Source organism: Melitaea cinxia, chromosome Z, assembly GCF_905220565.1.
Source record: "Melitaea cinxia chromosome Z, ilMelCinx1.1, whole genome shotgun sequence".
Classification (NCBI taxonomy): domain Eukaryota; kingdom Metazoa; phylum Arthropoda; class Insecta; order Lepidoptera; family Nymphalidae; genus Melitaea; species Melitaea cinxia.
Window position 1 is genome coordinate 9,132,047 of NC_059424.1, and position 14,405 is coordinate 9,146,451.

Genomic DNA, 14,405 nt, shown 5'->3' on the forward strand with positions numbered 1-14,405 from the left:
GACGTTGGCGCAATCGCTTCGATCCGCAAAGGTCAAAGAAGGAATTTGCGCGGTCCGGCACGCTTGCGACACCTCAGTACGAAGGAGGTTCCACTGCGCAAAGGGTTATCTCAGTTGAGTCTAAGCAGGTTGAGCTGATATTTGCCAAATAATCGTTTAAAATTGAACGGCATTATGTGACGCTTTAGTTGTTAATTTTATTTGTTCACGCTGTTTAATGATAATTTGAGAGTTTATTAAAGTTTTCTTAATCTTTTTCTCTAAATATTTTATTATTACTTTTACTTATTTAGCAAGGTTTATTGCATGTAGGTATTTTGAAACTCTAGTTTTATAATACTACAAAAAAGATTTTTAAAATAATATAAAGCCGGAGCAAGATGTAAAACATTTTTGTGTATACAATAGAATATAGTTTGGAGTTAATGAAAGCCACATACGAAGATGGCAGTTTATAAAAGCTATTCGTAAGACGCGGGTTGCTCGTCACCTGCGTCTTCACGTGGGCGCACTACATTGTATGCTAATGGGCGCTGGCTCTGTCCACACTGCGCAGAGAAATTGAGCATGAGCCATTATTGTACCATAATTTCTCCGATATGTCTTAGCCGTTTTAATTTGTCTTATAAAAGTAGTATTGCTATTGGAGTTTAACAAAAATTGATATCCAATCGATGTTAATGTTGGAATGTTGAAAGTGGTGTATTTATACACATCAGATAACTGTAGATATTTAAGTAGCTGATCCGACAGACGTTGCCCTGTCTTAACTATGAATACTGAATTGGAATAAGTAAAATTAATAAAAAAAAATCAAATAAAAATATTTTTACATCCCTTTTGACGATATTTGCAGCACACATTCTCTCAATCCTATTAAACGTCATACAACAAACATTTAAAAAGGTTTATACTTTCCAAAGCACTCAGCTTAGCTATAATTTTATGCTGTGGTAAAGTGTTCTTAAATTTTTTAAATTTCCGCGCAATTTTGTTATTTTTTGCTTTCATTAGAACCTTCTTCTGACAATAACAAACTCAACAAAAAAAATTAGTGAAATCGTTCCAGCCGTTCACACGTGACGGCGTGACCAAGGGAAACAGGCATTCATTTTATATATAGACTAGCTGACCCCACAAACATTATTTTTCAGACAAACTCGATTATACATACAAAATTTTATAAAAATCGGTCCAGCCGTTTCAGAGGAGTGTGGTAACTAACATTGTGACACGAGAATTGTATATATAAGATTAAATACCAAAATGTATTTTTCTTGCTTTTCTTGAGTAACAAATTTATCACAATGTTTTAATAATTACTGATTTCTGATTCTGTAACAATTATATGTATATTTTAAAAACAATGGTAAGATACTGATATTAAAAATAATATAATTAAAATCATAAATAAATATTACACTGCCAATATAGATAGGGCTTAGAGATCGGAAGAATCACCACAGACTTTCAATCAGAATAATATCTTTGTTAACGATCTCTGCCTCAGGATCATACTTAAAATCCAAAGCTGCCCATTTAAAATACGCTCCCTCGTGGCATTGGTCTTTGCGATCAAAGGATTTGTATTATAAATTTCTTGAGGAACTTCTTAGAATAAATCATAATGTATAATGTTACAAAAAGTACAAACATTCAACTTATTTAAATTTTGGCTAACATTTGAAATATCAAAGGAATACTGTACAACAATACTTACTTGTTAAAATTTTGAAAATAAAAGTAGTAAAATATCTGAGAATATAAAAAAAACTGAAAATAATTTGTCAAGCATCTTTGTATCTAATATTGCAGACATCTGAGCTGGAGTCGCTGCTGTACAAGCAAGAGGGCGCTTCGCTTGCGCCCGCCCACATGGACCTTTTCGATGGCGGGACAACTTCGCGTGATGATGCCTTCCTTCGCCCTGCCCTCTGGGAGGACATCGCCTCTTCAATCAGAAACATTGACCCAGAGAATGCGAATATGCTGGCTCCGCTTGGGGCTACTCATGTTAAGCTCGAAGCCGACGACGCACTCCTCGAAGAATGCGCTACACCCCTACTCAGTCCGTTGGAGATCAAGACGGAGAGGATTTGTGCGCCACCTACATACGCACACCCGCAACCTCACCAACATCAGCCAATACAACAGCCGGCAACATCCTTTTCGAAATATCCATCGAGACTTGTCTATATGTCTCCATTAACACCACCCGGTTCTGATCAGGGTAGTCCTGGAAATTCAATGCAGGTAATTTTAACTAAACAGACTAGTTGTGGCGTTAATGCTTTGCGATCGCTAGCGAATATTTGATGGTACCATCTTTTGCAAGCGACTGTGTTTTTTATGCGAATATACTAACTCATCACGACTATGAAGAAAAATAAAAGAGGTGGAGTAGTTTAAAGAAATGATTAAAAATTCCGGGTAAGAAAATAATTGATAAATATTGCAATTTTATATATAATATGATTTAGTTTATATTATATTATTAGCTATAGTTTTTTGTCCTTGCACAAATATTCTACCACGAATTTATAATTTAGTAGGCCAATAAAGTAATATCTTACATGCCAGATTTAATTATATTTTCAGGGTGGACCACGGCGCACACCCCCGCCGCCTTATCATCCACCACCACTACTCCGGGCACCCCATGCCCCTCCGCATCCTGTTCCTCAAACCCATCATCATCCCCAGGTATGTTATTAAATTGAAATCAATGTGTAAATGTGTTTGAAATAATCGAATTAGCCATATATAAATATAAAAGATTTAATGTATGATAAATTCGCTTAATGTCTCTGCTAGATTTTATATATTATGTATATTGATTGATCTAATGAATAGTTTGTTAAAATAAGTTTAAATATTTGATACACGATAAGGAACGTAAACCATAGTATCAAAAAAATATGAAATGATGAAATCGAAAATTACTGATGAAAACGAATCTATGAAACAGAATAAATCTAATTAAAATTAATTACATTAGAGTCTACACCAACCGTTGCAAATACCGCCTGTACCTGCGCCCGCGCCGCATGCGCACCCACCGTCGCATCCGCGTCTCGCATCGCATTCCATCAAGTATAACAGACGAAACAACCCTGAGCTGGAGAAGAGAAGAGTTCACCACTGCGATTTTATAGGTAGGTTTTCACATTTTTGGGACTTTTATCAAGTTTTAGTCAATATTAATTGGATTGATAATTTTGTGGCGAATCTTAGGAAGAAAAATCGAATGTAGAATGTGTATATTTACATTTACAGGTTGCACAAAGGTTTACACAAAGAGTTCACACCTTAAGGCTCACCAGAGAATACATACAGGTAACGTCAGACTTTTACATATAATATTAAAAGATTACACTGCACTGCGATTACTAGATAATTTGCTTTGGCGAATATTTAATAACATTATAATTTTAAATAAAAAAATTATTTATTATTTTATATTTTTATTACTAGTAAAAAGGTACACATGATAGTATTTTTTTAATGTGCGGACAGTTTCGTGTAAGTGCGAAACATGTACGTGTACATGCGAAAAGCGAATGCCCAACATCTTATATTGGTGTAGTGATTACAATCGCTATAGATATAATTCTTATAAGTGTCAAGTATCTGTATTTTCATAGGAGAAAAGCCTTACACGTGTCAATGGCCGGAGTGCGAATGGAGATTCGCGCGGTCGGACGAGCTCACCCGCCATTACCGCAAGCACACCGGTGCGAAACCGTTCAAGTGTGCTGTCTGCGAGCGCTCCTTCGCCCGCTCCGACCACCTCGCCTTGCACATGAAACGTCATCTGCCTAAGACTTCTAAATGACACCCAAGGAGAGGCGGCGATCTGACATTCGCGCCTCACGCTGCTCAGGTATTGATTATTATATTAGAACGATTGGGTTGAGAGTACCTATGAGTCCTATGACCTGTAAATTGTCGTGAACCCTAACGATATTTGACGTGAGTTTGGGCGACTTTTGTAAATTTATTTAAACTTAACAAATATCTAAAATCATACGTCAAAATATCAGATAATGTACATTTTTAGAACTAAATAAAATGTTCTCTAGCAGAAGAAATTAAAACCACAATTATAGATCATTCTGTATTTTTAATGAAGTTGCTAATTATCATCTAATTATTAACGACGGCTAGCCTAAGCTAAACTGCAACTTCAAATTCAATATACCTACATTACACCTATTCCCAAAGTGACGAAACAAAATATTCTGTTTCAGGAAGAGAGTAATGAAAACCTCTTTTTAGAGTGCGATCTGGAGACGAACCTAATGGATACATTCTACAGCGTGCTGTGATTTCGCAGCTGAAGTGGAAACCTCGACAACAAAATTAAAACGTATGCTAAAGCGAAACTAAAGAAAAAGTTACATATAGGTTTAACTATAGCATAAATGAAAATAATTACAAATACCTGAACTGTACTTTCATACATTTGTCATTCGACAAATTAGGTTTTGTGTCGCAATACGTCATTTAACCGCAAAAATATAAAAATTTTATAATCACAAAAAAAGAAAACAATAGATACAATTACCAAGGAAATCGCTTTACATATCTATTTTATTATTATTGTGAATTGTTAGTAGATTGATCTATTAAACAACCCAAATTATGTTATTATTAATATTAAAATAAGTATTTTATAAATATTTATGTACATTGAAAATGACAATTACTTCTAGTAACGCGAAATGTTTTGTGACACCTTGTTTTCAAAATAAATAGTAAAACATGATAAAAACCATTATCACCTTTTAAAACTGTAGCAGAATTTAGAACGTAATTAGTTATCTAACATTTGTATTTGCATAATAATTTGTGATGTTCTTGGAATTTTTTATTATATCCATGTTACATAAAATTAACAACGTATTTAATATGCATATAGTAATGAAATGTTGGTTGAGATATTATATTGTCTAAAAATTACATATTTACGATAACATACATAAAAATTGCATATTGAAATTTGCTCAGTGTAATAACACGGAGTCACAAACATATCGCATTGTAAAAGCTCTAAGTATTCATTAGATATGATTAATTTATTGTAAGATTAATTAATAGTAAGGAAGCAAGATATATCCAAGATATTACAGATATTTTTATGTTATAAAGTTAAAAAAATTATAATTAAGGGATAGTTATAATTTTACTGAAACGTTTTCGAATTTCTCGACCTGAATTTTTATTATTAGACCATTAACAGAATTATTTGTAGCCTTAATTATATTCGACTTCAAAAAAAATGAGAGGGGTATATACTTTGAGTTCTATAAAAAAAAAAAAAAAAATCAACTGCTACGAAATAAAAGATTAGAGTTGCATTTGCTAAAATATGTTTTTAGGTTGAAAAGGTATTAAAATTTCTTATGAATTTATTTACGTTAAATAAATTTCATTTCAATAGTAAAATAAGTACTCAATTGAAAAATTAATATCTTTTCTTGCTAATCTTTCAAATTGTATAATTTATTTTAATTACATTCTTACATCAGCCTAGCATCCCGCTCCGGCATCGCGGAGGTATTTAACAAACATTTAAAAAAAAATTCCCTAAATTTTTTGAAAATATAATATAGCCTATGTCACCCGCGGATAGTGTAGCTTCCCAACAGTAAATGAATTTTTCAAATCGCTTTTGTAGTTTCGGAACCTATTCAATGCAATGTAAACAAACAATCAAACCTTTCCTCTTCATAATATTAGTATAGAAGAACTAATTAACAATTTAGGTCGTCTTATTCGAAGACGTAGCTATACACTTTCTAGTCTCGATTCATAACAGTTTTTGTTATTTTATGTGCACTTACATACCTACTAACGTTCATATATATATAGCATACTTTCACAGTTCTTTTAAAAAAACTGACGTTACACGTATTATTAAACTGCTTATTAATACGCACATTTTTTACTTTAAATTATAAAATATAGTATTTTAATATATTTAAATGAAAGAGATGCCTTAGTACTATAGGAGTAATTGTACTAATCTTTCAACTAGCCTTATTGCCTCCGTCCATTGAAACAATATTCTAATGTGTGTAACCTAATGTTACAAAAACAAAATTGATCCTTTTAACTTAGCCACACACAAGAACTAAACCTTATTAGCCTTAAACCTTATTATTACCCGACTACGAGAAATCAAAATGAAGATGTATGGTGAAATAAATTATTATAAAAATTAAACACTTTCATCTTCCTGCACTAGTCACATAAAATAGATTTACCAATAAATGTGCTATAATTTTGGAAAAATACATTAGCAAAATATACCACATTCAAATATCAGATTTCCGTAATCAGGTAAAAAGCTATTTCACCTTTCACCAATCTAGTTTTATTAATATAACTTCGTCGCAATTGCCATCATTTATAGTCACTAGTTGTGCTAATGTAAGTTGTGCCTATGTATTGTTAATTAAAATCTTAATATTATTGTAGTACTTAATAAATGTCTTAAATTATGCCTTCAGAAATATTTGCTATTTTATCGTTTTGTTTTGTTTTTTTATATTATATTTTGTTATATTTATCTTGACTGATTTTGCTCGATCGTAGCGACTTATTTTCACACTAATTTTAAATCATTCTTTTTTAAGACCGCAATATGTCTTTTTTTCTTTTAGGTATATTAAAAATAATTACACGTTCTCCCGTAAATGACCGATATCAGATTATATCTTGCCACTAACCCTTGCATTTAATATGTTGTACTTTCTCATTATAGCGATCTAGCTAAAAATATTAAACAGCTGATTAGCAATAAAAAAAAAACCGTTAAAACCGTTATTGCATCTGTGTACATTTAAATAAATAAAAAATTGGAAAATGCCATGCATACTTATTAAAATTATCTTTTATTAATCTTAGGATTTTTTGTTGAAATAAAATTTATTGTAATATACGCATTATACAATCCAAAAGTTTGTCTAAATTATCCATTAGGAATGAAATGTAACAATGTATTAAAATTCAACCGAATTGTATTCATATATTACCTAAACACAGAAATGTTTTACCCTCCTTCTTACCTATTAGTTTCTTACTTTTATTTATTTTTTTTCAAATATTTTATAATAAATATAATATAAAAATAGACTTATTTAAGATTTTTTTTTTGCCTTAATACTGACATTAATATTATCGATTATATATTTATACACTCATTAAGTTTCAATCAACTGTCCATAGTTATTATTTATTTACTTTGGTTTCTGTATCATATCATTTTAACTGTAGAATTATTATTTTTCATGAGCCTACGCTGTCTGCTGATTACTTTTTTTGTTTCATCTATTACTAAAATTATGTACAATATCTATAATTAATTCTACGGAAGGAGGGTTGAAAACTACTTAATAAAACAGTTTAAAACTCTGGATCTAGTTGGTGTTTTAAAAACATTTAAAAAACTGAAATACAGTAGGATTCGTCAACTTCTGATGTGTAGTTAAAAGATTATACATAACAAAAAAAAAATATTTACATGAAAATTTTAATAAAATTTAATATATTTTTTTTATATAATAATAACTTTCTTTTAAAAAGAGTAAGCACATCGGTAAGAGGGCAAAACCACGTACTTTTTATCTACTTTTGACGAAAATGTGATGGTTAGACACCCACTAATTAAACGTATTAACACTATCCCCAAAGTGTCTATTATTTAAATATTTAAAAATATATTTAAAATAAAGTATCATACAGATACTTTATTGTTAAATAAATTATAACTGAGAGATTATTGTATATCAATGATAAAACCCACTAAATGTGTAATTAATCATACAGATAGGTACGTGAAGCTTTTCAATGGTACTAGTTTTTTAAGGTTTGCCATAAATGTCAGGAGATGCCATATATTTAGGGACATATTTTTATTATTTTTAAATAGTCTTAAGCTTACATTTCTGTGTAGAGAAAATATTGTACCTCACTTTTGCTGTACTTGCTAATTCTTTGTTTTATGTACCTACCTACCCTATATTATTTTATACCTTACCTTTGAAGTTTTAATCTTAGTTTAATGAAATTTCCGTTAGAAATACTTTTGGATAATTATATACTACTTGTATAAAAATATGTCGACTAAGTCACAAAAATAATTTATTACCAATGATATGCTTTTTATTTCTTTTATATATAAATATTTACTACATAGGGACATTTTATTTTATTAGATATGTATAATATGAATGACGGCTAAAAGTACAGGTATACCAAGAAAAGTTTGTGGTGAAGTGTTGTCAGATATGTGATTTACTAACTTTCTTATTTTTATATTGTACACTATAATACACAAAAAAAATTCAACTACAAAACTTATTAATGTATTTCAATCGTTACATCTCTTATCTAGCAGTATACCGGTCCAATTATAGTCTGACCTATTGCTGGAAGCGTAGGTCATAAAACAAAATGTAAAACACTGTTAATAAAAATATAATTTCGAAAAGTCTATTGTAAATGAATCTTGTCAGACAAGTATTGTGACAAGTATGACTGATGGGTAAGTTGTTGTATTTAAAATATCGCTTAAGTTACTGTGCCATACAAAATTTATGATTTCTAAAGTTGATACTTGGTACTTGTGCTATTATTTTTCGCAGATACTAACATATCCACCTAACATAAAGTAAATACTTAATCCCTTATATGTATTCCTTTGTCCGTTTTTTTTTTAAACCAACAATATCAATCAACTATTTGAAATATATTGGTAACTATTACAAATCGTTTAGAAGGATATCATTGTATGAAAATATTGTGTCTCGAATTTTGTATAATAATGGTACAAGTACATAGAACTTGCTTAAACTCTAAATTATAATCTTTATTGGTCATTACCGTTGAATATCTGATTCATACCATTCTGTACAATGTCTTACTACAATTCTAACACTTCCAACAAATTAAATATAGTCACTTTAAATTTGATTTTTTTTCACGACATCGTTTAAAATAAACAGTTAGGTTAAGTATGCAGTACCCTAACAGAAAGCAAATAAAGTAAGCGAGAATCGTGTCAGTATTAGCAATAGCCGAGTGAAAAATAGAAATTTTCAAATACTCTCATATCTAATATATAAAATTCTCGTGTCGCGGTGTTTGTAGTTAAACTCCTCCAAAACGGCTTGACCGACTCTCATGAAATTTTGTGTGCATATTTGGTAGGTCTGAGAATCGAACAACATCTATTTTTCATCCCCCTAAATGTTAAGTCCACCCTCCACCTAAGGTAGTCCACCCCTAATTTTTTTTACATTTTTAGATAAATTATTTATGTTTTTATTTTATTGTAATTTGGCGTTGAAAAATACATACAACCCTAAAGTATCACCCTTCTACCACCAACCACTATTTTTAAATAGCGTTTAGCGACAAGAGAATGTTTGCCGAGTCAGCTAGTAACTTTATAATGTACGTAAAATTATTACTATTAGATCCTAGCTGCGCTTTGCGGTTACACCTGCGTATAAATTTATAACAAATTTATTGAAAATTAGTCAGATATGCTGTCTAAATTTTCAGCTATACTAAGTTTCATAACAATTAATTCAGTAATTTTGTTCAGTATTTTGGTGTAAAAGAGTATCAAACTCCTATCCATCCATCCTCACACATTTTTGCATTAATAATACTAAAGTTAACAACACTCAGCGACTGATGAAGAGTTCTGACCGCCCTAGGTTAATTATGAGGACGCGCCCCCACCAGGTATTACGGACGGCCTAAAAGTAGTGAGTAGAGTAGTAGTATGAAAATTTTAACATGGTTCATACTAACTACATATAAAAGTTTTCAGATCAATCTGCAAGCGAAACTAACGCTGTCCTTTCTCTGCATTACATTCAACCTTAGGGTGGCAAAACATTTTTAAGCTGACCGTACATAAAGGCAAAGTACCTCACGCATCATAAGATCAAAATCATGACAAGTGACTGCAGACTACCAAGTAGAAAACCAAATCCATTTCGTGTTTGGCCGCATGACTTGTATTGGCTCTATAGGTAACTTAGTTGCCGTTGCCATTGACTATGAGCGTAGTCTTCTAGTATGTGAAGTTGCTTCAAAAAGATTGATTTTTTTGAATTTTTCACTTGAATTTGTTTCACTTGAATTGGAGATTATTTGAAAAAGTATAAATACAAAAGTTGTAGAGCTTTTTACTACCTACAACTTTGTCATTGAACTTTTTTCCATAGGACTTGTAGTTTAGTCGGAAATCGAGATAAAACGTTTTTTACTATTAAACCCCCCACTTTCCTACCACTTTCCGACCTCAGATCACCCGTAATCTATTTTTCCTTTCATTTGCGTTGTATTTTCTTTCTTGCAAATGGATTTCATTCTACTATAATTTTTTTTTATTTCAAAAGCTAAAAAGCACTGCTCTATAAGCACATTTAATTTTAATGTTTTGTCTCTGTCTAGTTGAAATACGTGGGGTAGGTACAATGATGCTAGATTAGTGCATGCGAAGACATGATTTTTAGCGCGCCCCCCTCATTCATCGCGCTCTAGGCTGCAGCTTAATTAGCCTAAGAGTTAAACAGGCCCTGACAACACTAGTAATTACCCGTCATAACTTACAAATTATAATTGATAAGGGTAAACTGGGATAACAAATACTGATCTTGTACCCGTGCATTGTCAATATACTCATTTTTTTATGACATTTACACACACGGTCGTCTGCTCCTATGGTAAGCAACTTAATGCTTGTATTACAGATAACAGCCGACTGTTATAACTTTTTTTTTTGATAAATATACATAAAAATAAGACATAAATAAATATGTATAAATAAATATATATAAATAAATACAAATATAACACCCAGACTCAGGCGGGAATCAAACCCGCAACCCGCGGAACAGAAACCAGGGTCACTACAAACTGCACCAAAGGGCTAATCATCTAATAATCATCTATCTAGTTATAAGTAAATATCTAGTTAAGTAAACTACCTTTGAACTACAATAAAGAAATTTGAAATATATGACTTTTTAGATGATAGGGTACATTCTACATATATTACTAGATATAATGTGAAAGATGTCTTATGCAACTGCATTTAAGTCTTGGTTTAATTTTAACAAACCAGCATAAATGGTAACACGACGAGGAACACTAAACAATTATTGTAAGCATTTTTGCTTAGGACTAATAACACAAAACTAGTCAAAATAATTTAGCTTGTGAACCTATATTAAACCTAAATTAATAGCACATAATGCACACGATGATTTTCCCATCAACAAATCTGAAATTCATACAATCTGGGCTGGTGAAATCATCGATCTGGTAAATAAACTAGATCCTCTGGCTTACTGTAGACTATCAATTTAATTGAAAAGACTGTATAAACCATGAAGTGATTGATTGATTGATATCGCAACATATTAATAAGCTCCAAGTTGTTGTGTGTGTTGTTTGTCAATTTTTTTGTTTATGATTATTGTGTTTCAGTCAGTGACCTGGGCTCTCAAGTTCAGGGGGCTCTTCGGACTCCGACTTACAAACTATAAATTGAACTAGTGAAATTTTCTTCCACATTCGGAATATAAATAAAACAGATTCCATGAACGTGAATTTAATAATGGCAACTTATTTGAAAAAATTCAGAGGAATTTCCAACAAGACTCGAACATCTTTGTTTGAAACTTGGCGGTAACTTCCCTGTATCATTAGGCTGGTTTCACAGGCGCACCGTCAAACAAGGCGTTTTAACAGTACGAAATTGATGCGTAACTATAAAACGCTACTAGTAGAATTTACAAACGCGTCCGTCTGTACGGCACCGCTCGACGGCGCGACTGTGTAACCAACCTAATATTGCACGCCACGAAGCGGGTAGACTGATTTTAAAAACGATATTATACGCTAACTTTCAATAATTAATTATTTATGTTGTTTATAAATTCATGCCCTGCATATTGAACAATATCAATTATTCATTTAAAACTTTGCAAAACTACAACATTGATTTGGACGAAGCAAGTAGAGCTATGCAAAAAATGCAAAGACGTAAATTTATAGAAATAACTTCGAATCCAAAAAATCAGTGAAACTGCATAAAAATATGGCATTGATCCCTAGTCCAAAGTAAAATAAAAATAAAACATTTTTAAGAATTATCTTCAGAATATCGATTTCAAAACAGGAAAGAAATACAATATTTAAAATAACTTTTTTCAATAATGTACTAGACACAATAATAACTCAGTTAAATGCACGTTTTGGAGTTAGTCAAATATTCAATTAACTAACACTAACAACATTTAACCGACTATTCACCAATTTTGTAAAGAAATCATGAGCAAATATGGAGTGTTGGAATGTGACCTAGCAGAAATATTTACAGCCATTTTTCTGTTACATTCAATTTCTGTCACTTCTGCAAAAGCTGATGGATAATTTAGCAAATTGAAAATTACAAAAAACAATTTGAGGAATACTATGGGCCAATCTCGACTCCGACATTTATCACTAATAGTAATTGAATGAGAATGTGCTGTGTGGCTACGGCACTAAAGAATTTAGCCACCCCCTCTCTTCCCGTGGGTGTCGTAAGAGGCGACTAGGGGATAACAAGGTTCCACAACCATCTTGGAACTTAAGAAGCCGACCGATGGCGGGATAACCATCCAACTGCTGGCTTTGAAATACACAGGCCGAAGACGGGCAGCAGCGTCTTAGGTGCGACAAAGCCAGCCCTGCGGTCACCAACCCGCCTGCCCAGCGTGGTGACTATGGGCAAAACACATGAGTTCACGTTATTTTTGGCGTAAACTTGTGGAGGCCTATGTCCAGCAGTGGACTGTATAGGCTGTAATGATAATGATGAGTAATTGAATACAATGCCACATCTTTCGATTTAACCGAAGTCATCGTAAAACACATAATAGGTCAAGAAAGTGGTGTTATTGGTTTAAAAATGTCTACTTATTTAGGATTCCGTACCCAAAGGGTTTTACTACGGGACCATATTAACGTATAATACCTCCGCTATCTGTGTGTCTCTTACAGGACTGTATTGTGCTGTTTTGAAAAGTTACAGGTAGATATTTTATTTTATATTCACAAAATAGTTTCAATTTTTTCCTTAAAATAAGTTACAAACAGTATTTAGCTTATATTTTTATTACGAAGTCGACTGTATTGCAACAAATCTGGAGTATGTCGAATTTGGAGCACGACGAATACGGTACAAACGTTTTTAAATATTTTAGTTATCGTTTATATCTTGCTCCAGGACCTTTGATTACCTACCTACACTGCTGGTTTTAATCTTCTCTGCAAGTACTATGACAGCGTAGAAAACGTTTGCTCGAATTCTTATAGATCTGCGTGCTACACATTCACTGTAGGTTATACAATAATTGCATACTAATTTTCATAAACTGAATCGTAAAAATAAAAGGAAATATGTTGTATGATATATATGTTGGATATAATGAAATTATGTATAAGTAAAATCATGATATTATAAAAGAAAAATGACAGAAAAAAGAAAGAAAAAAATTGTCATGAATTGAATTTAATTACAAATGGTGTGCAACGGGTTAGCAACAAATGCACAGTTGCAGTGCGAAACGATGCAATGTACTAGGATCACATAAATAAAAGCTGGTAAATAGATTCTCACTCTAGGTCATATCAGTGCACTACAGGAGACTGGGAAGGCGGAGCAAACAAAATTATTCAAATATATGGGATAAAGTTATGAATGAGAAACATATATGCTTGTAGCGCGCGCCAAATTACAATAATGTTCTACTAGGAGTGTATAAATTTAAAACCGTTATAAATTCAGGTAAGCTAAGTAAGATCGAAAATAATCGTCAATCAATACATATTATAAAAATGTAACGGATCGCTGTCTGCACATTTAAGATATATCAGAAAAAATATTATTGGGACCTTTATCAACGCTAGTAGCGCCCAAAGCAATGATTGTCAGAATTTTTTTTTCTATTGGTCCGTTTGTCTGTGCTTTTGTGCACGCTAATCTCAGAAACGGCATATTCGATTCGGATGTGGTTTTACTAATATATTGTAGCAAGCTTAGCGTCACATTTAGTGTTTATTTCATGTCAATCGGTTCATAAATAAAAAAGTTATACAAATTTAAAGAATCACGTTAAACATGTAAATATCCAAACGACGGTGTATGTATCCAAAATAAATCCAAATATGCTGTCCAAACTCACTATTCTACGAAATCGTGGACACAGCTAGTAGCTAAATAAATTAAATAGATCTACTATTGTAAGTAGATAAAATGAAATAAAACTATTAAACTATGTTCCCAGTATTTAGCATTACATTTTTCGCTAGAAGCGCTAAAAACATCACGA

General features: G+C 31.9%; 1 protein-coding gene across 1 annotated transcript in view; it reads left to right on the forward strand.

The window, feature by feature from the left end:
* Positions 1–4,538, forward strand: part of LOC123668645 (dendritic arbor reduction protein 1-like) — a 67,456-nt gene extending 62,918 nt beyond the window's left edge. The window contains exons 3-8 of the mRNA XM_045602358.1: positions 1,816–2,253; positions 2,599–2,703; positions 2,999–3,155; positions 3,277–3,336; positions 3,645–3,883; positions 4,251–4,538. Coding sequence (XP_045458314.1) covers positions 1,816–2,253; positions 2,599–2,703; positions 2,999–3,155; positions 3,277–3,336; positions 3,645–3,835 — 951 coding nt within the window. The 3' untranslated portion in view covers positions 3,836–3,883; positions 4,251–4,538. The remainder of the gene's footprint in view (positions 1–1,815; positions 2,254–2,598; positions 2,704–2,998; positions 3,156–3,276; positions 3,337–3,644; positions 3,884–4,250) is intronic.
* Positions 4,539–14,405: the final 9,867 nt, after the last annotated feature.